The following is a 26,507-nucleotide window of genomic DNA, read 5'->3' on the forward strand; positions in this document are numbered from 1 at the left end:
AGGAATCTACCCAAAGGACACAAAAACATTAATTTTAAAGGAAACCTGCACTCCTGTGTTTATTGCAGCACTATTTACAACAGCTAAGATATGGAAACGACCTAAATGCCCCAAAAAGATGACTGGATCAAGAAGATGTGATATGTATACAAAGTGGAATACAATTCAGCAATCACAAAACATGAACTCATGTCATTTGCAGCAACACGGATGGAGCTGGAAGGGATTATGCTCAGAGAAATGAGTCAGAAGGAAAAAGAAAAAATATTGGATGGTTTCACTTATAGGAGGAATATAGGGGAACTGAAAAAAGGAACAGAAAAAGGCAAAATTAGCAGATAAATTATAGATACAAGACATATAGCAGAGGAGGGGGAGAGGGCAAAGCACAAGGGACTATGATGTGATGTGGTAGTGATGGGGTGATGTGGTAGTGGGTGGTAGTGGGATGATGTGGTAGTGGGAGTTTTATGGGGATTACACATGGGAGGAAAAGTCAAATACTGTACAAAAATGAACAACAATGTAATTTTTAAAAAATTCAAAAAAGAACTGTTAAGGACAAATAAACTATTTTTAACACTAAAAAGGACAATTTTTAAATGTATTTCTAAAAATTGCTTTTTATGCTAAAAATGTTAGATTTCTTCTGCCCAGAATAATTTTAACAAAATTATGTTTTGTATGAATATAAATTAAAATGAAATGAATGCATATTTCACTAATATGACAAAATCATCAAGGGAAAAATGCAAAAGAACAAAATTAAAGGGAAAAAACAGTATTTAAGCAGTAACATTATTTTTTTAAAAGATATAAATTTACCAACTATTATTAAGTCTTGCCTCCATGAGTGACTAGAGGAAATTTAACAATGACATGAAAACACTAACAAAAATGCATTAAAATCTGGCACGGATTATTTTGTCTGATTACTGCTATGCCTACTGTGTTGAACAAAAATCATTGCTGTGAAAATGAGGTATCAAATTTCTTGAAATACAATCATTCATAGCATTCCCTTATACTCTTTTTATTTCTAAAAAGTCAGCAGAAATGCTATTTCACTCCTGATTTTAATTATTTGAGTCTCCTCTCTGTATTACTTTGTTATTACAGCTCACCCTTGAGCAAGTCAGGTTTAAACTGTTTAGATCCACTAGTATGTGGTCTTTGTCTATCCATGTCACCTGATTATACAGATGGCCAAATATAGGTTAGATTTTTTATTTCACGGTGGGCCAAAACCCTTAATCCCCTCACTGTTCAAGTGTCAAACATATAACTGGAGTTATCAATTTTGTTGATCATTTCAATGAACCAATTCTTGGTTTCAAATAATTTTCTCTACTGTTTTTTCCTTTTTATGTTTATTTATGCTGTAATCTTTATTATTCCCTTCCATATATCTCCTTTGGGCTGTCTGCTCTTAATTTAGTTTCTTAATGTAAAGGTTAGATTTTAAAATTAAGACCTTTATTTATTTAATATAGGCATTTACCACTACCAAGTTCCCTTTAGGCATTACTTTACCTGCATACCATTTTACTACTTTTGTTTTTGTTTTCATTCATCTCTAAATATTTTCTAATTTCCCTTGTGATTTCTTCTCTGACCCATCACTTAGGAGCTTGTTTTTTATGTGTATTTTGAATGTTCTAACTTTTCTTCAGTTATTGGTTTGCAATTTCATTCCAATGTATTTAAAAAGAAATACTTTGGTAGATTTTTATCCTTTTATATTAACTAAGATTGTTTTACAGTCTAAAATATGGTCTACCTTGGAGAATATTCCATGTGCATTTTAGAGAAATATATATTCTGCTGCTTTTAGATGGAGTGTTCTTCTATAAATATCTGTTAAGTCTAGTTGTTTCATTTTTTTCAAGTTTTCAAGTTAACATTCTCTATGAGGAAAGGAAGCCACATAAAAAAGGATATGTTAATAAGTTGGCCAAATAAACATCTGTAGAAAAAGGTTCTCTCCTCAAAAGAACATTAATAATAATTACCAACATTCCATTTTTTCAATATTTTGACTCCAAGTGATTTTACTTGGAAAAATAAGCACAAGAAAGAATTCAGTATGACAATCTGTCATTAAACCTCACAATCATCTAGTTTCTACATGAGATGTTATCATTAGAGCTACTGTAAAGTGTATGGTCTCCCTCAAATACATCCACATCTTAATTCCAGGACACTTATATGGCAAAAGGGACTTTGCACATACTAATCAAGATAAAGACACTAAGATGAATAATATCATCCAGATGGGTCCAATGCAAGCACAATGGTCCCTACACAAGAGAACCAGAAGTAATATTCAGAGATGCTGATATGATGACATAAGAAGAGAGTGTAATAATACACTTAGAAGATGAAGAATATAGACAGCCACCAGAACCCTGAAGAGCAAGTAAACATTTTCCTCACTAGAGGATCTCTCTGAAGGAAACAGCCTTGGTGACTTTACCCCAGTGTAACTAACCTTAGTGTTAGTTACCCCGGTGTAACTAACCTCAAACTCCTAGAACTGTAAAAGGATAAAATTTTGTTGTCCTAAGCTATCAAATTTATGGCAATTTTTTATAGCACAAATAAACCAAAACAGCATCCTACTAAAAAGTTTATCAAGCGAGGTACACATCAGAATTACCCTGGAAGTTTGTTAAAGATACATATTCCTGAACTCATTTCTAAAAATTTGATTCCCTACAATTGTGGTAAGACACACAAAATATAAACTTTCTAAGAAGCTTCTCAGATAAATGTGCTGCAAATCAGTGCAAAAGGCAAATGACAGAAAAAATAAAGCCCTCAACAAAATGAGTATGGAAGGAACATACCTCAACATACTAACAGGCCATGTATGACAAAAGCCACAGCCAACCTCATACTCAATGGTGAAAAAGTGAAAGCTCTTCATCTAATATCAGAAACAAGACAAGGATGTCCACCCTCACCACTACTATTCAATATAGTGCTGGAAGTCCTAGCAGGAGCAATTAGAGAATAAAAGGGTGTAAAAAGTATCCAAAATGAAAAGGTAGAAGTAAAACTATAACTATTTGCAGATGACATAATATACATAGAAAATTTCAAAGACTTGACTAAAAAGCTATTAGAAATAATGAATAAATACAGAAAAGCGCAGGTTACAAAATTTATATACAAAAACTGTTGCATTTCTATATGCAAATAATCAACAAGCAGATAGAAAAATCAGGAAAACAATGTCATTTACAATTCATAAAAAAGAATTAAATGCACTGGAATGAACTTAACCAAAGTGAAAGACCTATACATGGAAAACTATAACCACTGTTGAAAGAAACAGAATACACAGAGATGTAAAGCTATCCTGTACTCACAGGTTCAAAGAAATAACATCACCAAACTGGCTAGATTGCCTTAACCATTACGTAGAGTCAATGTAATCCCTATCAAAAACCCAATGACATTCTTTACATAACAAATTAAAAAATCATGAAACTTACTTGAAAATGTAAAAGACCCCAAATGGCAAAAAATAATCCAGAGGGGAGAAAAAATTGGAGGTATCACACTTCCTGACTTCAAACTATACTATAAAGCAATAATAGTTAAATACTATGGCACTAGAATAAAAACAGACACACAGATCAATGAACCAGAATTGTGAGCCCTGAAATAAAACCACACACTAATGAACAACTAACTTAGCAGAAAGTAGCCAGGCGCATACAATGGAGCAAGGAAAGTCTTCAGTGGTGCTAGGAAAACTGGACAGACACATGCAAAAGAGTAAAAATAGGTCACATTTACACACCACACACAAAAATTAATTCAAATACGTGCTATATGCTGGACACTGGCCTTAAAGATGTGTTTGCAAACTTGACTCCAACAGCAAGGGAAACAAAAGCAAAAATAAATACATGGAACTACACAGCAAACTAAAAAGCTTCTGCACAGTAAAAGAAATATTATCAAAAGAAAATGAAATTCCAGTGAATGGGAGAAGTCATTTTTACATCACCAATCCAACAAGCAGTTAATACCCAAAATATACAGAGTATTCATAAAACACAAATAACCCAATTGAAAAATGGACAAAGGATATGAATAGACACTTCTCCAAAGAAAACTATAGCTGGTTAATAGGCATATGAAAAGATGTTCATCATCTTTTATTATTAGAGAAATGTAAATCAAAACAACAATGAAATGTCACACCACACTTGTCAGAATGGTTGTTTTGCAAAAGACAAAAATCAGTAAGTGTTAGAGAGCATATAAAGAGAACCCTTGTACACTGTCTGTGGGCATATAAATTGGTGCAGTCATTATGGATAGCAGTATAGAAAAATCATCAAAAATTAAAAATAAAAATTCTGTACAACCCAATTATCCCACTTCTGGGTATTTACCCCAAAAAACACTAATTCAAGCAGATGCAGGCCCCCTCATGTTTATTACAGCATTATTTACAAAAGCTTGAAAAAAACTAAGTGTCCATCAAAACACAGATAAAGATATGATATATATAACATAATAGAATACTGCTCAATTATAAAAAAATAGATGAAGTTGTACCATCTACAACAACAAACAACATGGATAGACCTAAAGGTAATTATGGTCAATGAAATAAGTGAGATAGAAAACAAATACCATATGATTTCTCTCATATGAGATAAACAGAGAAAATAAACAGAAGGATGAGCTAACAAACAAAAATTAAACTTTTGGGCTAAAAGATGAATTAGTGGTAACCAGAAGGAGAAGGGAGGAAATAAGTAAATCGGGCAAACTCAGTGGTATGGTGAAGGATAGTATTAAGACGTTCAGAGGTGAACTATTTTTTTTTTTAGTGTGAACCTAATATAGTATATACAGGTATTGATTTTTAATGATTCACACCTGAAATCTTGTGTAATATTACAATACAATAAAAAATGAATAATGAGGAGCCTCCCTCGTGGCACAAGGGTTAAAGACAGAGCTATCAAGCTATCACCAGCCACTGCAGCACGAGTTCTATTTCCAGGCCTGCTAGGGAGGTAACCCACATGGCACAGCAGACCTCTCCTGTCGTGCCCGCTGCTCCCCTCAGCAGTGTATTTCAGTAGATTTGTCTGTTCTGCTCCTCACTCTGTCTCTGGTGAATGAATCCTCTCACCTCCCACCCCTACACCTCTGGCCAACACCCCAGCTCTTGTATGCATAAATAAATAAATCTTTTAAAAAACTGAATAATGAAATTTTGACTCTGGGGGGAAAAAGGAAAAAAAAACTATCAATGTTAACATTTTGATGTATTTTAAATATGTATGTGTATTTTTATCATAACACCAAGAACATAATAATTGCCCTACCTTGTAGAGGCCACCTTCTTTATTCCTTTCAACCTTGTCAATTTGATAATTGAGAAGTGATTACATGGTTTGATTTACATGCTTTTTACTAAAAATAAAAGTTCTTCACGAATTAAAGGCATCATTCACCTATGCTATGTTTTTCTACCTAGTAGTGCCTCAATTTATTTTGACAATATTAGTGATTTTTAAATTAAAGCTATCTTTGTGCCTTTACAGAATAAACACACCGATTTTATTCAAATGCAAAACTGTAAAAGAAAAACTGAAATGATAAAATTACCAAGACATTTTTCAAAAAAAGTATTTTCAAAAAATAGATAAAAAATAACAAGTGCGTTTCTTACCTGTTAAGTGATCTAAGTAGTACTGATAGAGCTTGCACTGAATTGGAGTCATTCTCACAGCTAACACATATTCATGCTTTGGAGGCAAGAACTTTGTTAATGCTGTATAATCTTTTCTCTGTAATTAACAACAAAGAATGAAAACTAACTTTAATACATGACAGAAATTAACTGCTCTCCAAGGATTCTCATTAACATTGTATTTAACCAAAACATACACATCTTCTTAGGAAAACATCTTCTTACACATTTACCCTTCTTAATCATAATGATCCACATATGATTGTATTTACTATATTACATATGACTACACAATATGATGTGGTGGTAAAAAGACTGCAACACATGAGACAAATCTTAAATTGAAATGGTCATACCACCCAGTGAGAAAATTAGGTTTCCCTTATATAGAATTGTAAGGTCTGTGCAGGGAGCCTGGTGAGGGCCCCAGGCTGCGGGCACAAGGAGGGGCCTTGAAAGGACTTCCACCTTTGCCTCAGCTCCTGGAACCAGAGGCCTCCACCTGACTCAAACAGGACCTGATAGTGATCAACCAAAAACTGCAAACAAATAAAAACACAACTTCGGCTCCGCATACCCAGTTTCCCACCTAACCTTTCCTCACCCTATAAAAGGACATCTTCCCCCACAACGGGCACGACTTCTCTGATCCCCATGAGGGTCGGTGAACCTCGCCTGGGAGTGCAATAAAGTTCCTGCCTGTGAGAAACAGCCTGGCTCTCCTCTTTACTGCACAAATCCTTTAAAGAATAAAAGACAAAATGGGCAGGGGATGGGTTGATGGTAGTAGCAAAAAGACTTGCTTTAAACACAGAGTAAACCCAGTGAGTCTGATGCAATCTGGCTGTCCTTGTGGTAAGATGTACCAGAATGCCAGAGGATGGCACATAATACTTCAGGGAGAATGCTTGCCCAACTGAGAAAGTAAGTCTCATAGAAAGGCTCTATAAGCCACTCTATTAAAAAAAATAAGAAATAAAGAAACACTATTTTGCTAGATACAAATGATTACCTAACCCAGAAAAATGCTGGCTAGGTAGCGGAGCAGCAAGACAGAAACACAGTACTTTCTAGTATCTGGTGATCAATCAGACCAAACAGAATGCCAATGCTTTATATGATGCCAGAAAGATAGCCTATCTCATATATTATGTCTTTGGAGTTACCCTATTAGGATCTTAGAGTCTGAAGAAAAGTATGATTCTTTGGATCTAACTGCTGGCTTAATCTTTACATACTTAATAATGTAGGTTCACTGAAGATCCACATGTAAGTAACACTTACTAGAGCATTCAGGTTATTATATGTAGTTGAAAGTAATATACCTTTCTTCTAAATTATACTGAAAGTGGTTCCTCTCATAATTCATAATTGCCTATTTTACAACCATTTCAATTAAGTGAGGCTTAGAATGCCAAGCTATAGAACTAGGATGAGCACAGGAATTTGTTAATCATAATAGCTGTGCTCCTTTAATGTACTCCTTCTATCTTAACCATGAATAATACAAACATTAACATATGCAAACATGAAACCACACACTAGGCAAATAAAGTAATCAATTATACTCCAAACTTCTTAATGGAATATTGTTGAAAAATTAAATGCCATATCAATGTTTAAGGACAAATAGGTTTTATGTAAAACTACATACTGAAAAAAGGAGAAAGAAAACACAAAACAATTAAAATTTAAATTCAGAAAACATTTTGGGATTGCAAAATAACAAAGTAACAATAATTATTACTATGGAATGTATTTGTACCTGAACACATCCAGCTAACATCTCATAAAGAATGTGTGCACGTTTTTTCATCACTCTGACATCTACCATGGTAGAATCTGCACATTGACCATTTTGGATTGGATTTATAAATCGATTTCTGAACTCCTTAATAGATCCAAGCAAATTTTCCTTGATAAAGTTAACCATGCAATGATCTACAAGAAAATACATTAATTAGCAACACTAGTTAAAAAGACTCAAAATTCTCTAATGAAATGCACATATCAAAAATGCATGCTGGGCCTCCCCGTGGCGCAATGGTTGAGCGCTGGGTTGCGAAGCCGCCCGCAGCCTCTGCAGCGCAGGTTCGATCCCCGGCTGCCGGCGAGGGTCCCACATGGCGCACAGACTTCTCCTGCCGCGCCCACTGCTCCCCTCAGTAGTGTATTTCATCAGTCTGCCTGTTCTGTTCCCCGCTCTGGTGAATTCTCTCACCCTCCCATGCTTCTGACTGTACCCAGTGCTTGTATAAATAAATAAAAAATAAATATTTAAATAAAAAAAAGAAAAAAGAAAAAAAAATGCATGCCATGGGAGCATTAAAATTAAACTACAAAAAATAGCAAGCTGACTATAGACCAAACATTGGTTATGAACCTAATCTAGAACTACATTATCTAAAATGCAACAAGATATTCAAATATAAACATCCCTAAATAGTAAACACGAATGTTTTAAAAAACACTTAAATATTTTTTAACTCAGCATTTTTTTAATTGAGGTAATTAATGTTAGTTTATATAACACTGTATATGTTTTAGGTGTTCAGATTCATACTTCGTCAAATGAATGTTGTCTTACCACACCTACAAACAAAATACGATAACCCTCTATCACAGTGCACTGGATCCCCTCCAACTTTTGATTGCTCCTCCCCATAGCTTCATCTATTCACTATTCTTTACAATACATATAAAGTATAAAACAAATGTTCTACAATTGAAACCATGATTTTATAGTCATAAGGCCATCTTGTGAAGAAATAAGATAGTGAATCAAAATAATAAATTCAGGTAATAAGCTATTTTATCAAATTTTATATTAACAATTTAAATCCAGAAGTTCTTAACAGCTATTATTTACACTATACAATACAGGATCACAATGTGAACTAGCATTTCTATAAATGGGTAACAGAAAAGATGGAAACTGGAACAAACAAAAATAAAACGTTGGCTACATAGTGAAATAACAGCCAGAATTATACATAAAAAAAGTTACTACAAATACAATAAAACCATGTAAATAACAAATAAAAAGCAATTATATTTTAATTTGTTATGTTGAATGACATGTTTCCTCTTTAGTGTCACCACACACATATGAAGATGAGGGAAATTCACAAGTCACTTCCCTGGGTTCACATCATCTGTCCTCCTCCTCAGCAAGCTCAATCATGACATGGATTCAACATAGCTCTCCCTCAACCTCCCTAAAATGTTCATGTTTGGTATTAATTTTTGATTTCCTATCAGTACCACTCCCAAAACTGTATATATTTTGTTACCATATCTTCTGGGTCATCACAAATACATTTATATTTTTAAAGTAGTCATTAAGATTTCTGAAAGTTTTTATATTTCAAATGCTCTATTTTACATTACAACACTCACAATGGCATACTTACTTATTTGGTTTCCTATTCATATTTTTAATCATTCTACTTGAAAAGCATGATATTCTTTCACAACATACTATAATGGACTTTAGTTTATCATGTAGATCATGTCAAAGACTATATTAAACAGAAGAAAGGTAAATGGCAAAGTGGCAATAACATATCTCTGAGGCATACAAATAGTCTACAGTAAAATTGCAGCTATTAACTCACATTCAATTAGGTTATTCTGAAGGGGTGTCCCTGTTAAAATAATCCTCCTTCTTGAGCGTATAGAATTCATAGCTTTTGAAACAGCAGATGCTTCATTTTTTAGAATATGACCTTCATCACAAACAACAAAATCAGGACCTAGAAAAATGTTTAGAAAACCAACATTTAATTAATACATAATGAAACTAAAAATGTTATCTATTTATGTCAAGTTAATCATTTTACAGGGCTCTTCTGTGGGTAGATAAGACAGCACCCTTAAAAGAATAATCATGCTTTAATGTTACCTTCTGCTGTATTTGGTTAATGTGCCACTAAGTAGCAATAATTATATCCTTACAGTGCAGTATTTAATGCTACTATAGAAAGCACTAAAGAGTCTCCAAATGTTAAAAAATAGACAAGAATAAAAATAATCACAAAGGTGAAAGATTACCCCTACCCCTAACAAATTTGTGATCTCTGAAAAAATGTTTTTTATTAGTAAAAAACAATATTCAATTCAGCATTAGTATACCAAGTTAAAACTAACACATAAAAGTAAAAACAATTTATATATATATATATAAAATATGAAGAGAAATTTCAAACTTACATTAAAAAAACAATACACAAACCATAATAGGCTGTATATTCTCATTTTAACTTATTCCAAATGATAGGGGAAATTTTAACTGGTAAAGGACAGATAAACTAATTGTTACAGGAATATATGAAATGTGGAGAACACTTTCCAAAGTATAAAAATCTCATAGCTAAGAGTGACTCTAACATTTTACAAGTGATTTAGGTGATTTCTACACCTAATATTCGGTGTTCATGAGTGTGTGGTAAAATTGGTACTCACACATACTCCTTAGGGAGTTAAATTTACATCAGACTTCTGGGAAAATTTTAAAATACCAGTTAAAATGTATAATGTATGCATCTTCTGACCCATATTTCAATTTCAAGGAATTCATCCTAAACATATACTTTTACAAGTACTCAAAGATACATAAAACAATATTCTCTGCAGTGTAGTTTGTTATGCTGGAAAACTGGTAAGTACCTAAAACCTTGTAAGAGGGACTTAATAAAAGTATGGCATAATGAAATTCATGATGGAATTAGTGATGTGTATCTCTACATAACTTTGAAAGATATACAAAACATATTAAATTTTAAAAAGTTGTAGTCGATAGTATCATCTCATTTGTATTTATTTATTTTTTAAAGTTTTATTTATTTATTTATACAAGCACTGGGTATAGTCAGAAGCGCAGGAGGGTGAGAGAATTCATCAGAGCCAGAGCAGGGAACAGAACAGGCAGACTGACGAAAAACACTGCTGAGGCGAGCAGCAGGCGGCAGGAGAGGTCTGCACACCTTGTGGGACCCTTGCCAGCAGCCGGAGATTGAACCAGTGCTGCACAGGCCATGGTTAGCTTCCCAGCCCAGGGCTCAACCGCTGCGCCACCAGGGGAGGCCTTCATTTGTATTTAAATAACCACCTCAAGTAGGGTGATTTTATCTGTGTATGTAGATAGGTAGTGAAATAAAGGTTTGGCCTTTGCCTCTAGTTCCTAGAAGAAAAGATCTAAACCCCCAGAATTTCCTGACTGTTAAGGAAATCGTTGTTTCCCTTGATGGTTGTGACACACCAAACAGTATGCTAAGAATGTTATATATGGTGTAATTTTGAGGTACATGACATCTTCTGGACCACTCAAGACTAAGATCACCCATATGAGTGATGAATCATGTCTGCAAGACCAAGCTCACACTCTAAAAGCAATACTGCATCGTGTGTTATCAAACATCATTGCTAGGAGACATAAATCTGGGTCCTGTACTATGTATGTTTTTCAGTTTTCATTTAATTTATATACTTCCAGTGTAATAAGAAATAACTATAACAGCTTTTCTAAGTTCTGTAAGTCAAGGTCAATTACTAAAACATAGAGTGGCCTTGGGAACCTCCAAACATTACAATAGAAAATACAAACTCTAAAAGAAAACAATCTTATTTTTTTTTAATTTATTTATACAAGAACTGGGGTACAAGCCAGAGGCACGGGAGGGTGAGAGGATTCACCAGAGAGACAGCGGGGTGCAGAACACTGCTGAGGGGAGCAGTGGATGAGGCAGGAGAGGTCTGCCGCGCCATGTGGGTTGCTCCCCAAACAGCTCACGCTGCAGAGGCTGTGGACAGCCTCACCGCGCAGAGCTCAACCCGCTGCACCACCAGGAAGGCCCAAAGGAAAATATAGTCAACAGATACACAAAAAGGTAATCAGTATCACTCATCATCATGGAAATGCAATCAAAACCACAATGAGGAATCACTTCACACTTTTATAATGGTTACTATTAAAAAAAAAGCCTACAGGAAATAAATGCTGGATGAGGACATGGAGAAAAGGGAACCCTTGTGCTCTGACACAAATATAAATCAATGTAGCCACTTTGATAAACTATAAGGAGGGTCCTCTAAAATTTAAAAATAGAACCACCATATGATCCAGCAATCCCACTTCTGGTTATCTATCCAAAAAAAATAAAATAAAATCATTATCTTAAAGATTTATCTGTAACTCCCATGATCATTGCAGTGTTATTTACAACAGCCAAAACATGGAAGTAACTCAAGTGTCCATCAACAGATGAACAGATAAAGAAACTGTGATAGATACATAATGGAAGATTTCTTCAGTCATGAACGAAGAAAATTCTGCCACCTGTGATAACATGGACAGCCACAGAGGGCATTATTATGCCAAGACAGTAAGTCAGACAGAGAAAGATGAACACTGTATGATCTCATTTCTGTGCAATATTTTTTTAAAAATCTCATAGAGAACAGATTGGTAGGGGAAGAAGGGGTGTTGAAACATGGTGAATATGGTCAAAACCACAAACTTCCAGCTATAGGAGCAGTCAGTCTTGGGATGTAGTGTACAGCAGGGCAACTAGGGTTAACAATACTGCATTGTATATTTGAAAGCTGCTGAGACTGGACCTTAAAAAAATTCTCATCAAAAGCAAGAATATTTCTTTTTTTACTATTTTTTAAATTTATTTTTTACAATGGTTGCTTTCTTTTCTCAGGTGTAGTCCCCATAGAATTTCCACCACCAATTCACCCTATGTACTGATGATTGTTAACTAAATTCATTGTCAGGAACATAACAATATATACATATCAATATATATATCAATATATCAAATCAATATATCAAATTAAAAGTTTTCAAAGATACATGCTAGAATAAGCACAAAAAATTTCTGAAAGAATTTACAATAAGCAATAATGGGACAGGGAGGAAGGTAACTTCTACTTTTCAATATATACCTTTATTTCTTTTTTCTAAAAGATTGATTTATTTATGCACACAAGAACTGGGGTACAGGCCAGAGGTGCCGGGGTGAGAGAATTCATCAGAGACAGAGTAGAGAGCAGAACAGGCAGACTGACTGAAATACACTGCTAAGGGGAGCAGCGGGCGAGTCAGGAGAGGTCTGCTGTGCCATGTGGGTAGCTCCCTGGCCGGGGATCAAACTCCTGCTGCATTGGCTGCGGTTAGCTTCATAGGTTGTGTCTAACCCCTTGCACCACCAGGTAGGCCCTATACCTTTATTTCTGTTTGTATTTTGCTTAAGAATACATATTGCCTTTATAATTTCTTTAAAATTAAAAAGAACTATTTATTAGAATGGCAATGGAAAGAGAAAGAACCTTATCTTGGATAAGGATACCTGAGATAACAGAAGCAGAAAGAAATCAAGGTAACATACTCATTATAATCCTGAGCCACTAAAAAAGTTAAATGCTATTCATATACTGTTTACTAAGATAGAGATGTATTTAAGATTTTCAAACATAAAAAAATTGTACAAACCTTTAGTGGTTTATAACAAATACGTTTTAACTACATTGGAAATAAGTTTTTTTAAAACTTCAATTTCAAACAGTGACAAAAATGAAGTGGAAGGATTTGAAAGTAAATCTACTTGAAAACACTTGACATATTACAAGAAGAATGGCAGTAATGAGGCTCTGGAGAGTTAAAGAGATTTAGAGAAGCCTGAAAAAAAGTTGTCCCGTTCAAAAATTCAAACCTGGAGATACAACCAGGAAGATGGCATCAGAGGAAGTTACCTGATTTACTACAGGTAGAATAAACTGAGATGTTCAGGTAATCACTACATTCAGAGGCTCCTGCAAAGTGGGGCAAAACCAGAGTGGCTATCAGTCACTGGGGAGCAACAACGACCAAGTGGGATAGAAGAGAAGTGGAGGAAATTTAACTCAGGGCAAAACAGGAGGGGGAGCAGCATGGGTAGAAACCATGGTGTCTGCACCTAAGCACAAAGAGAGCAAATCTGAGCACCAAGGATCTAGCCATGGAAGAGACAGGTGTGAGTACCGTGATGAGCCAAGCAGACCAGGTTGGTGGGGGGGCACGGGGGCAGGGAGGAAGGCAAAGCTCAGAGAGGGTCAACCCAAGAGAACCATTTCTCCCTAGGAAGGGGCAAATACAAGACCTAGCAGATACAGTGAGGGCAGATGGGAGCAAGCCAGGCTGCACTGAAGGTATGGCCTATAGACTGCAGAGAAGAAGGGCTAGTAGGACTGACATAGGCAATACCAAAGTCCATGTATGGCAGAGTCACAACAGACATAGACTCCTCCAGGACCCTCCCTAATTCACTGAAGATCCAGCTACAAATCAGCTCTCCCTAACATATAGCACCATCTACTGGAAAGTGGAAACTCCGCAAACTTAATATTCAAAAAGTAATAAGGAAACCAAAAAATGGCTACCTGACTCCTCAGGGCAATACTACAGCACACAGAACAAATTAACAGAACACAAACACTAAGACATGGAAGATTTCTTTCTACTATCACATAAAGAATTCAAATTTGCCATGATAAATGAATTCAAAGAAATTGAAGAAATTACAGTAAAGCTGATCAAAGATATAAGAAAATTCAGAAAAACAAATGAATGTCCTGAGAAATTAATGAAAAGAATATGCAAATGAAAACTTTAAATAAGGAACTCTTGGAGATGCAGGATGTAAAAAAATATCAAAAGTACAGTAAAAATTCTGGAAAAAAACTATGGAAGTAGAATAGATCAAAGGGAATATCAAATCAGTGACTTTGAAGATGATAATGAACAAAGAATTCAGGTGGAAGAAGAGAGAAATGAAGGGAAAAAACAAAGTAATACTTCAAGAATTAAGTATTGATTGAAAGGTAATATAAGAACAATGGATATCCCAGAAGGGCAAAAGAGACAGAAGAGAACAAAGGACTTATTTAAAGAAATAATAGCAGGAAAACTTCCCAAACATGGAGAAGGAACTAAACATACATGTCTATAAAGCCAAAAGAACACAAGGTTACATAAACAAAATGAGACCTACATGAAAAAAAAATAGTGATTGCAAGACAAAAAAAATATTTAGGGTCTCCCTGGTGGAGACCCTAGGGGTTAAAAACAAGGGGTTAAAGTCAGCACTAACAAGTTATCCAGCCACTGCAGCTTGAGTTTAATCCCTCCCGGCCAGGGAGCTAACCCACATGGCATGGTGCAGCAGACCTCTCCTGACTCACCTGATGCTTCCCTCAGCAGTATATGTCAGTAGATGCACCTGTTCTGTTCCCCACTCTGTCTCTGGTGAATCTCCTCACCCCCCACACCTCTGGCCTACATCCCAGTTCTTGTATGCATTAAAAAAAAAGAATATTGAAGTTAGAGAGGGTGAAGATGCATGCAGATAACCTATAAAGAAATCTTGATTGGGCTTACATTTGACCTCTCTGAAGAAACACTACAGTCAAAGTGAGAATGGACCAATATGAACAATATACATAAAGATAAAAACTGCCAAAAAACAATACTCTATTTTATAAGATTCTCTTTCAGATAGGTAGGACAATAAAGGCCTTCTCAAACAAAAAGAAGCTGAGGAAGATTGCGAACAATAGACCTTCCCACCAAGAAATGCTGAAAGGAGCTCTCATATCTGAATTGACAAAAAAACTTAAATGAAATGAACAGATCCACAAACTTAAGAACACAATGGCAGAATCAGACCTTCATATCTTAGTAATCACCCTGGATATAAATGGACCAAACTAACCTATCAAAAGACATAGAGTGATCGGTTAGATGAGAAAACAATGGCAAAATGTCTAATTTTTCCAGGAGGTGCAACTGACCACCAAAGATAAAAATAGTCTCAAAGTAAAGTTGGAGAATAATCTTACACACAAAGTGACCCAAAGAAAGGCAGAGACATCCATGCTTGTATCAGTTAAAATACATTTCCAGCTAAAAAAGGCAACAAGACAGGGACAGATAATATACAATGATTAAGGGAACAATACATCAGAAAGACATAATACCAATATATACACGCCAAGTGAAGGAGCAAAATATATAAGGTGTTTACTAATATATCTGAAAAAGGACATTGGGAAAAACATGTTTGTTGCGGGTAACTTCATGAAGCCCATTTTCATCAATGGACAGATGAACCAGACAGAAAATAAATAAGGACCCAATAGTCTTAAACAAAGAATTAGACATGTGGGCCTAATAGACACTTACAGAGCATGGTACCCCAATAAAGCTGAATATACAATCTGCAAAAGTACACATGAGACATTCTCCAGGATTGACCATAGGGCACAAGACAAGTATAAACAAATTAATGAATACCAAACTCATACTAAGTATCTTCTCTAACCACAATGGTATCAGACTAGAATTCCACCACAAAAAATAAAGCAGGAAAAATCTCTAACACCTGGAAACCAATCAACACACTACTAAATTGATTGGGTTAATGATGAAATCAAAGAAGAAATTAAAAAAAAATCTCAAGACAAATGATGATGAGGTCACCACACTCCAGAACTTAAGAGACACAGCAAAATCAGAACTAAGAGGGCAGTACATAGCGACATAGGCCCACATCACGAAACAAAAAAGGAGCTCAAAGAAATAATATTACCTCTCACGTTAAGGAACTAGAAAAAGAAAAATGAACAAAACCAAAAGTCAGTAGAAGGAAAGAAATAATAAACACTAGAAAAGAAGTAAATAAAATAAAATCAAAAAGGTTTAAATAGAAATTCAAAAGGTTAATGAAAGAAAAGATGATTCTTCAACAAAAAAAAGACAAACCTCTAGCTAGACGAACAAAAAAAAGGTGAAAACTCAAATAAACAGCATCAAAAATGAAACAGAAGTTACAATCAGATATTCAGCAGATTATAGAAGATTATTATATGCCAGTAAGTTGAATAGCATAGAAGATACAAACAAATTTTTGGAAAATACACAAACACCTAAGACTGAATATGGAAAAAATAAAAAACCTGATCATGCCAGTTATGAGGAAGAAAACTGAAATAGTGATAAAATGTCTCCCTTCAAAAAACCTAAAAGTCTAGGAACAGATTGTTTCATAATGAGTGCTATGCAGCCTATGAGAGTGTCCGCAGCCTCTTCAGCACGAGTTCGCTCCCGACTGGCCAGAGAGAAACCCACATAGCAAAGCAGACCTCTCCTGTCTCGCCTGCTGCTCCCCTCAGCAGTGTATTTCAGTCCGTCTGCCTGTTCTGCTCCCTGCTTTGTCTCTGGTGAATCCCCTCATTCCCCCCTGCATCTCTGGCCTGTACCCCAGCTCTTGTATGCATAAATAAATAAATCGAAAAAAATCTTAACAATCCAAATTCAACAATGCATTTAAAAAATCATACACCATGACCAAGTGGGACATAAGAATGCTTCAACATCAGAAAATCAATCAGTGTAATTCACCACATCTATAAAAGGAAAGGTAAAAAATATGTATCAATTGATACTAGAAAATCATTTGATAAGATTCAACATGTATTTATAAGAACTCTCAAAAAATTGGGGACAGGACATACATCAATAATAACAAATTCTAGTATGAATCCCAATGGTGAAAGTCTGAAAGTTTTCCCACTAAGATTTGGTACAAGACAAGGAAGTTCACTCTCACCCCTACCATTCAACATAGTACTGGAAGTCCTAGTCAAGGGTAATTATGCCAGAAGTGGCTATAAAAGGAATCCAAACTTGGAAAGAAGAAGTAAAGTTATCATTATTTGCATACAACATGATAATGTGCATAAAGAACCCTAAAGAGTCCACTAAAAAACTGACTGAAACAACAAAATAGTTCAGCAAAGTGGCACGCTACAAAAGCAATACACAAAAATCAGTTCCCTTCATATATGCAAACAATGAGCTAGAATATAATTTTTTAATCCCATTTGTAATGGCATTAAAACAAATTAAGCACCTGTAAGTAAAGTTACCAAAGGAGATGAAGGAAATATACAAAGAAAACTATCCCAGCTCATAGATTGGACAAATTAAAGTTGTCAAAATGGTCATCCTATCCAAAGCAATACATAGATGCAATACAATCCCTATTGAAGTCTCAATGGCATTCCTGAATATTGGCATATTCTTCAATATCAAACAATATTACCAAAATGCACATGGAACCACAAAAGACCCAGAGATGCCAAAGCAATCCTAACAAAAAGAGAAGGGGTGGTGAGATCACACTCCCAGACTTCAAACTTTATTACTTAGTTAAAATAATCAAAACAGTAAGGTACTGGAAAAAACACACATACACAAATGAAACAATTTAGAGCTAGAAATAAAACCATACCTACATGAATAGTTAATCTACAACAAAGAAGTTATGAATATACACTGAATCAAGAAAAGTCTCTTCAATATATGCTGTTGGCAAAACTGGACAGTTGTATGCAAAAGAATGAGATGAGACCACTATCTCACACCATACACAAAAATCCACTCAAAATGTATGGAAGACCTGAAACCATAAAAAACATAGGCAAAAACACTGTGTAACATCAATTTCAGAGATGTCTGTGTATGCTTCCCCAACACCAAGGAAAACAAAAGAAAATATAAACAATTGAGACTACATCAAACTCAAAAAGTTCTGCACTTGGGCCTCCCCGGTGGCACAGCGGTTGAGCGCTGGGTTGCGAAGCTGCCCGCGGCCTGCAGAGCCGGTTCGATACCCGGCTGCTCCCCGGCCACCAGAGGAGGGTCCCACATGGCGCCCAGACCTCTCCTGCCGCCCGCTGCTCCCCTCAGCAGTGTACTTCGGTCCTTCTGCCTGCTCTGCTCCCCGCTCTGGCTCTGGTGAATTCTCTCACCCTCTCGCACTTCTGACTGTACCCAGTGCATGTATAAACAAAACAAACAAACAAACAAACAAAATAAATAAATAAATAAATAAATAAATAAATAACATGCCTCTATTTAAAAAAAAAAAAAAAGAAATAGAAGAACAAAGAAATGGAAAGACATCCCCTTCTCATGGATTGGAAGAATTAACATCAAAATGGCCATCCTACCAAAAGCAATTTACAGATTCAATGCTATTTCAATAAAAATTTCAATGACATTCTTCAAAATAGAACAAATACTGATGAAATTCATATGGAACCAGCAAAAACCCCCGAATAACCAAAGCTCTCCTGAAAAAAAAAAAAAAAAAAGAAGGGAATGGAGGAATCACACTCCCAGATTTCAAACTATACTACAAAGCCATAATAATCAAAATTGCATGGTATTGGAACAAAAACAGACACATGGACCAATGGAACCGAATAGAATATCCAGAAATAAACCCATAGATTTACAGTAAACTAATCTTTGACAAAGGGGCAAAGAAAAGGCAGTGGAGCAAATAAAGTTTGTTCAATAAATGGTGCTAGGAAAACTGGGTCGCTACATGCAAAAGAATGAAGCTTGACTACTACCTCACACCATGCACAAAAACCAACTCAAAATGGATTAAAGAACTAGACATAAGACCTGAAACCATAAAATATATAGAAGGAAATATAGGGGAAACACTACATGACATGCACCACAAAAACATCTCTACAGACACATCACCCAAAGCAGTGATAGTGAAGGCAAAGATAAACAACTGGGACTACATCAAATTAAAGAGCTTCTGCACAGCAAAAGAGAAAATAACCAAAACAAAGAGAAACCCCAACGACTGGGAGAAAATTTTTGCACACAACACTAATGATAAAAGACTGACCACAAAAATTTACAGAGACTCAACAAAAACAAAGTAAATAATCCAGACAAAAAATGGACAGAAGAGCTAAAAAGAAACTTCTCCAAAGAGGAAATTCAAATGACCAACAGGCATATGAAAAAATGTTCAACATCACTTGTAATCAAGGAAATGCAAATCAAAACTACCATGAGATACCATCTTACACCAGTGAGAATGGCACATATTAATTAAACTAGCAACAACAAATATTGGCGAGGATATGGAGAAAAAGGAACTCTCCTGCGCTGCTGGTGGGAGTGATAACTGGTCCAACCACTATGGAAAGCTGTGTGGAGATTCCTCAACCTACTAAAGATAGTTTCCATATGACCCAGCAATTCCACTGATAGGTATTTATCCAAAGGACACAGAAACATTAATTCAAAAGGACACCTGCACCCCTATGTTTATAGCGGCACTATTTACAATAGCTAAGCTATGGAAACAACCCAAATGCCCAAAAACAGATGACTAGATCAAGAAGATGTCGTACATATACACAATGGAGTATCACTCAGCAATCAAAAAAGATAAACTCATGCAATTTGCAGCAACATGGATGGAGCTGGAAGGGATCATGCTCAGCGAAATAAGCCAGAAAGAAAAAGAAAAATACCGGATGGTCTCACGCATAGCAGGAATTTATAAAAACTAAATAAGGGACCAGGAAAAAGACTAATTATAATAAAGAAAAAATCAAAATCAACAAGCAACTGTAGACCAGAGACACACTACTGGGGGGGTGGAGGGAGATAGGAGTGAGGGATTAGGGTCAAAATAAGAGGGGTGGGAATTGTATGGGGAATATAACTAAAATCAAAATGCACACATTGTGCAAAAATGAAAAATGATGTAAGAATTATATAAAATAAAATAATAGTTTAAAAAAGTAAAAAAAAAGATTTCGAATATATGAATTTACCTCATGAGGATAACTGTCATAAGGACCAACACTATTACAAATATTAACCTTCCATAGTGATGTTCCTTTAAAAAACAGAAGAAAAAGGGGCCTCCCTGGTGCGCAGGGGTTAAAGTCTCAGCACTATGAAGCTATCCCACCCACTGTGGCATGAGTTCGATCCCTGGCCAGGGAGCTGACCCACATGGTACAGGAGACCTCTCCTGTCTAGCCTGCTGCTCCCCTCAACAGCGTATTGCAGTGGATACACCTGTCGTGTTCCCCACTCTGTCTCTGATGAATCTTCTCAGCCCGCCCCCCACTTCTGGCCTATTCCCCAGTTCTTGTACGGTTAAATAAATCAACTTTTAAAAAGAAAAGAAAAGAAAAAAAAAGACAGAAGGAAAAAAACATGCAGCAATTCTTCCAGTGACAAAAACTTGGGAAAGATACATACAGAGCATTTTGAGAATATGGAGAGCGCTACTATAATCAACAAATATTCAGACAGTTGGAAAAATCCGCAATTGTCACACAGGCACATGATATATTTTTCTTTACAAGGTCTCCCCTGCCAGCCTCAAATGCTTCCAAACTTGGCAAATGAATTCTGAGCAACCATCAACAACAATGGAGATTTTACCTTAATGAAATTATACTAAGAAACCAAAAGGCAAAACCTGAAGGATAAATACATTTGTTAAATAAAATATAAATACAGTTTTTAAATTCAAGTTCCTTCTTTATCTCAATGCCTGTTAATATCTTACCTGGATCAACCAAAGCTTTATTAAATATTTCTTTAAGTTTCCTACTCTTCACATTCCTTCCTTGAGCAAGATTTCTGTACATCTCATAGCCTATGATCATAACACCACCATCTTCTTGCCACCTCTGTAGCATGTAGCTCCTTTCCTGAGGACGTTTCACCGTTGCCAATTCAGAGACCTTTTACGGAGAAATATAGATTTTTTTAAAGTATCTATTGGGAATGAGTGACTACTAAACATTTCCATGGAAATATGCATCACTGGTAATTAAAAATCTTTTTCTTTTACTATATGAATCTCATGCAGCTATTTTAGTTAACAGAAAACACTTAAAACAATACCTCAAGCTTCTCATCATCTTTTAATCCCTCTTGCCACTTCTCAAATTCATTCATCCAATTCAAGGCAGTATTAAGAGGACAAACCACTAAAGCTGTGCTGAAATCCAATTTGTCACACAAAAGAACTGTATGAAGAAAGCTTACCACCTACAAGAAAACAAATTAAGTTGTCATCTTCATTTAAGTATCTGCTAAAACAATAACAAATTAAGTTATTTTATAATTTAAAGATTGGATGTTTTTTGTTTTGGTTTTTTGCTATAAATAATAAAGCAACCAAACAAGTCATCATCTCCAAGGTAGACAAAATACAGAAAAAAACATACATTTAAGTAAAACTGGGGAATTAATTAGATGATGTAAATGCTCCTTCCAACTCTCAAGCACCATGATTTTACCATAAATATTAAAAATATCAATTTAAGAAATAAATACAACAGCTACTAAGTCCCTGGTCTCCAGAGAATGTCCCTAAATCCCCCTAGAAGATACCATTACCCACGTACAGAGAATTGTATTTTTTCCATTTTAACATGTCCTTACTCACATAACTATAATAATTACCTTATGGCTTAAAATTACAAATACGTACACTAATTTCACATCTCTGCTAAAACTTCTGCCATTCAGAAATGCAGTAATTTTAATAATGAAAAAAAATTTACATTCTCATTACTATAGGGTCATAGACAGCTAATTATTTGTAAAGAAAGTTCATTTCCACCTCACAATCCTTGCAGTTTTTACTGGCTATGCCATAACCATTTTCTTTCATTTCATTAGGATTTCTCCTCAAACATCACCTCACTACAAAAATGCTTTCCGGGCCTTCCTGGTGGCACAAGGGGTTGGGCAAAGCACTGTGAAGCTGTCCACAGCCTCTGCAGCACGAGTTCGATTCCTGGCCGGCCAGGGTGCTGACCCACATGGCGCAGCAGACCTCTCCTGTCTTACCTGCTGCTCCCCTCTGTAGTGTATTTCAGTCAGTCTGCCTGTTTTGCTCCCCACTCTGTCTCTGATGGGTCATTTCACCCCACCCGCGCACCTCTGGCCTATACCCCAGTTCTTATATGCATAAATGGATGAATCTTTAAAAAAAAATAATAATAATAAAATAAATGTTTTCTGTCTCTATTCTGCTAACACTTGTTATCTGAAAATACTTTATTTAAATTCTCGCTCCCTCACTAGAATATAATCTTCTGGAGGAAAGAATCTTTAAATTCTTGTATACTGCTTCGTTGCCAGCCTGTACAACTGTGCCTGTGACATAAATAATACAATAAATATGCTTGAATTAATATGAGCAGAAAATCTTCATGTTTTTTAGTTCTTACCTGTAAAGTTTTACCAAGGCCCATGCAGTGTGCAAGAATGCATCCTGAACCTGGAGATTTCTTTGTTTTTTTTACAGACTCACAGCAGCAATCCCACATAAACTGAACACCTAGAAATGAGAGCTTCATGAAGTTCAAATTACAGGCCCAAGTTTAAAAAAAAAAAAAAAACTTTCCTCATAAATATATCAAAAACATAGCCAAAATTTCCACATAATAGAATTTTTTTAAATTACAGATCTACAAAATCTCTTAAAAATAAATGAGATCTGGGGCTCCCCGGTGGCGCAGCGGGTTGAGCACTGAGCTGTGAAGCTGTCCACAGCCTCTGCAGTGCGGGTTTGATTCCCAGCCAGGCAGGGAGAAACCCACATGGTGTGGCAGACCTCTCCTGTCTCACCTGCTGCTACCCTCAGCAGTGTCTTCGGTCCGTCTGCCTGTTCTGCCACCCACTCTGTCTCTGGTGAATTCTCTCACCCTCCCACGCTCCTCTGACCTGTACCCCAGTTCTTGTATAAATAATCTTTAAAATAATTAATTAAAAAAATAAATGAGATCTCCCCCACTTCCCCAATCATAGAGTTAACTAGGGAAAAAAAGTTAACATAAGCACCCAATAGGGTGATTTCCCTTCATTCGTCTTATCTCAGCTATCTCTGCAGACCTTCTTCATACCCTGAAATGGTCCAAAGAGGGAACTGATTCCTATAAAATATACTTCAGGTTTATTAAATCAGCCAGAAAAACAGCCCAGGAGATAATTTATTACTTCTCCCTTTATTCAGCAATTAAGACTAAACAACAAAAGGGACTCAAACTACCTTAGGAATAGGAATTGTAGAATTTAATTTAATTTAATTCATACACACACTCAAAACTAACTTACTGATTCCACTGTAAGAAAGCACAGGATAGTCATAATTTGGTATCTTTCTAATAGCAATGTAGGGGTATTATTAACAAGCATACCTAAAAATGTTGAAATAGCATTTTCTGAAGAAAACTTTTAGCCCAGTCTACCTATGCCCAATACACAGCTGGCTTTAGTCAATGACTATAAACTAAGTGATATCCATTTGCCATACATACCAATTTGTGAATATCACTTACTTCTTTTATAACATTAATTTTATTTGCAATTATTCTATGTGTTGTTCTTCCTCATTTCCTTATGCAATCCCATAAGGGCAGGTATCAGATTTATTTTACTCACCAATGTATCTCTAGTGCTTAGCAGAACATGAAGCACCAAGGAGAAACCAAACATAAGTAAAATTTTACTAAAAATGTTTTATTCATCTAACAGTTTCTTACCATCTACTTGATGGGGTTTCAATTTGATAACCATATTTCTATGAACCTGTACTAAAGGTTCTTTGGTTTCTTCATCTTCATCTAAAACCAACTTGGTTGTTATGGGACACTTGGTGGGTGAGGCATCTTCAATTTCTATCACCTACAAAGGAAGAAATTAGAGATAGCTAAGCTCACAGAACTCTTTCAAGAAATGATAGCATATTAGTCTTACCAAGGGAAATTTTCCAGACTATAGACATGACTACTTCCACACCACACATCTAATAATTTGGTTCAAAAAAGAGAAGGACATAGCATAGATTTACATTTTCCAAAATCAAAAACCTCCACAAGATATTTTTTAATCATTGTGGAAATGTCAGTAATTTCATTTAGCTCATTGGTTTTCATCCTGGATATTTCAACACACGCGATAGGCAGAAATGTGAAAAAAGAAGTGTTTCAAATTACTTTATAGCACACCATTAAAATTTGAATAGACACTTGGCTCCCAAACAGGGATGGTTACATTCTTCTTATTCGTCTAAAGGATACTTCAAAATGTGGTTGTCACAATGACTGGTCAAGACTGATATTTAATGTAGGTAGAAGAGAAGTTAAATAGAAATAAATGTATTGCAATGTGAAAAACAGTCCCAAACAAGAACTGTCCCATCCAAGATGCCAAAAAATTCCCACTGAGAAACACTGTAAATATGTTATGAAAGAAAAAAAAAAAACTTTTAGAAAACACTGATTTGAGAACCGCAAGCTCAAAAGCATTACAAAAACATGTATCTTCTAATTGTGAAGGGGAAATAATTATTTCACATTCCTTATTTCAAAGATAACAACCATAAATTGGCATGCACAAGTATGTGTGCATGTATTTCTTGCTATCTTATCCCTATGTTTATCCATTACATAGTATATTTAAGAACTCTGTACTGTATATGGTAGGTACAAGTATACCATTTTACAAATGAACTAAACTGAGGGACAAAGAAGTTTTATAACTTACATTAGAACATACAACTATGAGGTATCACAACACTAAGGTTTATACCCAGAAGGCTGGACTCTAGAGTCCACTGTCTTAAACACTATACAATACTACTTAAATAAAGGAAACACTTGTATTAACAGCTTATGGCTCTATGACAATCAATTAAGACTCATGGCTTGAAAAATAGACATTATACTTAAAGAATAAAATTATAGTTACTATTTTTCTTGTTTAGAACTTTAGGAATAAATGGATTCTTTAGCAATCACTATAGATATTTTCAAACATAAACAAAAGCATGAGCTTTTGTTAGTATGAGCACTGTTACCCATTATTCAGCTTCAAAAATTATCAACATATGGCAAGTTTTGTTTCACTGATGGCTTCTAACCCATTCTCCAACTTTTCAGATTCCACAAATGATTCTGAAGCAAACCCAGAAGACCATGTAATTTTATCTGTAAATGTTTTTAGAATGTCTCTTTAAAATGACACTTTCTAAAGCCATAACTACAGTATAATTATCATACGTAAAAATAAGTCAAAAGTCATAATAAATTACCTATTATACTGCACTTACATAAAATTATAAATAATATACAAATACCAGGAAACAATGTGTAGAACAGAAACAGCACAGGCCATTTAGATATAAACTCCATTTGAACAAGACACTTAACATCTCCATTTGCCAATTAGGGAAGATTATAAATAGCACTCACAGGCTTGTTATGGAGGTTAAATAAGGTAATGCATGCAAAGTATCTGGTACAGACAAAATATTCACTAAAACAAAACCTCCTGAAATCAGTAAGGGACTATCACAAGGTTGCAGGATAGACAAAGTATACAAAAAGGAATAGCTCATCTATATAGCAGCAATGAACAAATATCACAGGACCCAATAACACGTTTCCAAAAGAAATGAAAATGCAGAGACCTATATACAAATGTTTTTAACATGATTCATAGCCAAAAATAACCCAAATGTCCATCAACATGTGAATAAATTATGGTCTATGCATATAACAGAATAGTACTTAATCATAAAGACAACAAACTACCTACTACACACAAACCTGGATGAATCTCAAAATTATCATCTTGAGAAAAAAGGCTTATATAAAAACAACGTAGTGTATGATTTCATTCACATTAAAATTTGAAAAAGACAAAATCTATAGTGATAAAAACTAGATCAGTGATTTCCTGCAGCTAGGGACACAGTGTTGAGATCTGACCAGGAAATGCTGATGCAAGTTTTATACATACTAACTGCAGCCATGGCTACACAGAAATACACTTTTAACAAATTTCTCTGATCAAAAACTTCACATGGGAAATATATCA

General features: G+C 35.3%; 1 protein-coding gene across 1 annotated transcript in view; it reads right to left on the minus strand.

Moving 5' to 3' along the window:
• The window catches only part of ATRX (ATRX chromatin remodeler), a gene marked incomplete at both ends in the record, with an annotated part of 225,503 nt that overhangs the window by 88,791 nt on the left and 110,205 nt on the right, over positions 1–26,507 (minus strand). The window contains 7 exon segments of the mRNA XM_084259121.1: positions 5,708–5,825; positions 7,494–7,669; positions 9,346–9,483; positions 21,178–21,355; positions 21,519–21,665; positions 22,856–22,965; positions 24,170–24,311. Coding sequence (XP_084115247.1) covers positions 5,708–5,825; positions 7,494–7,669; positions 9,346–9,483; positions 21,178–21,355; positions 21,519–21,665; positions 22,856–22,965; positions 24,170–24,311 — 1,009 coding nt within the window.

Source organism: Talpa europaea (assembly GCF_964194135.1).
Source record: "Talpa europaea genome assembly, chromosome: X".
NCBI classification, from domain to species: Eukaryota; Metazoa; Chordata; class Mammalia; order Eulipotyphla; family Talpidae; genus Talpa; species Talpa europaea.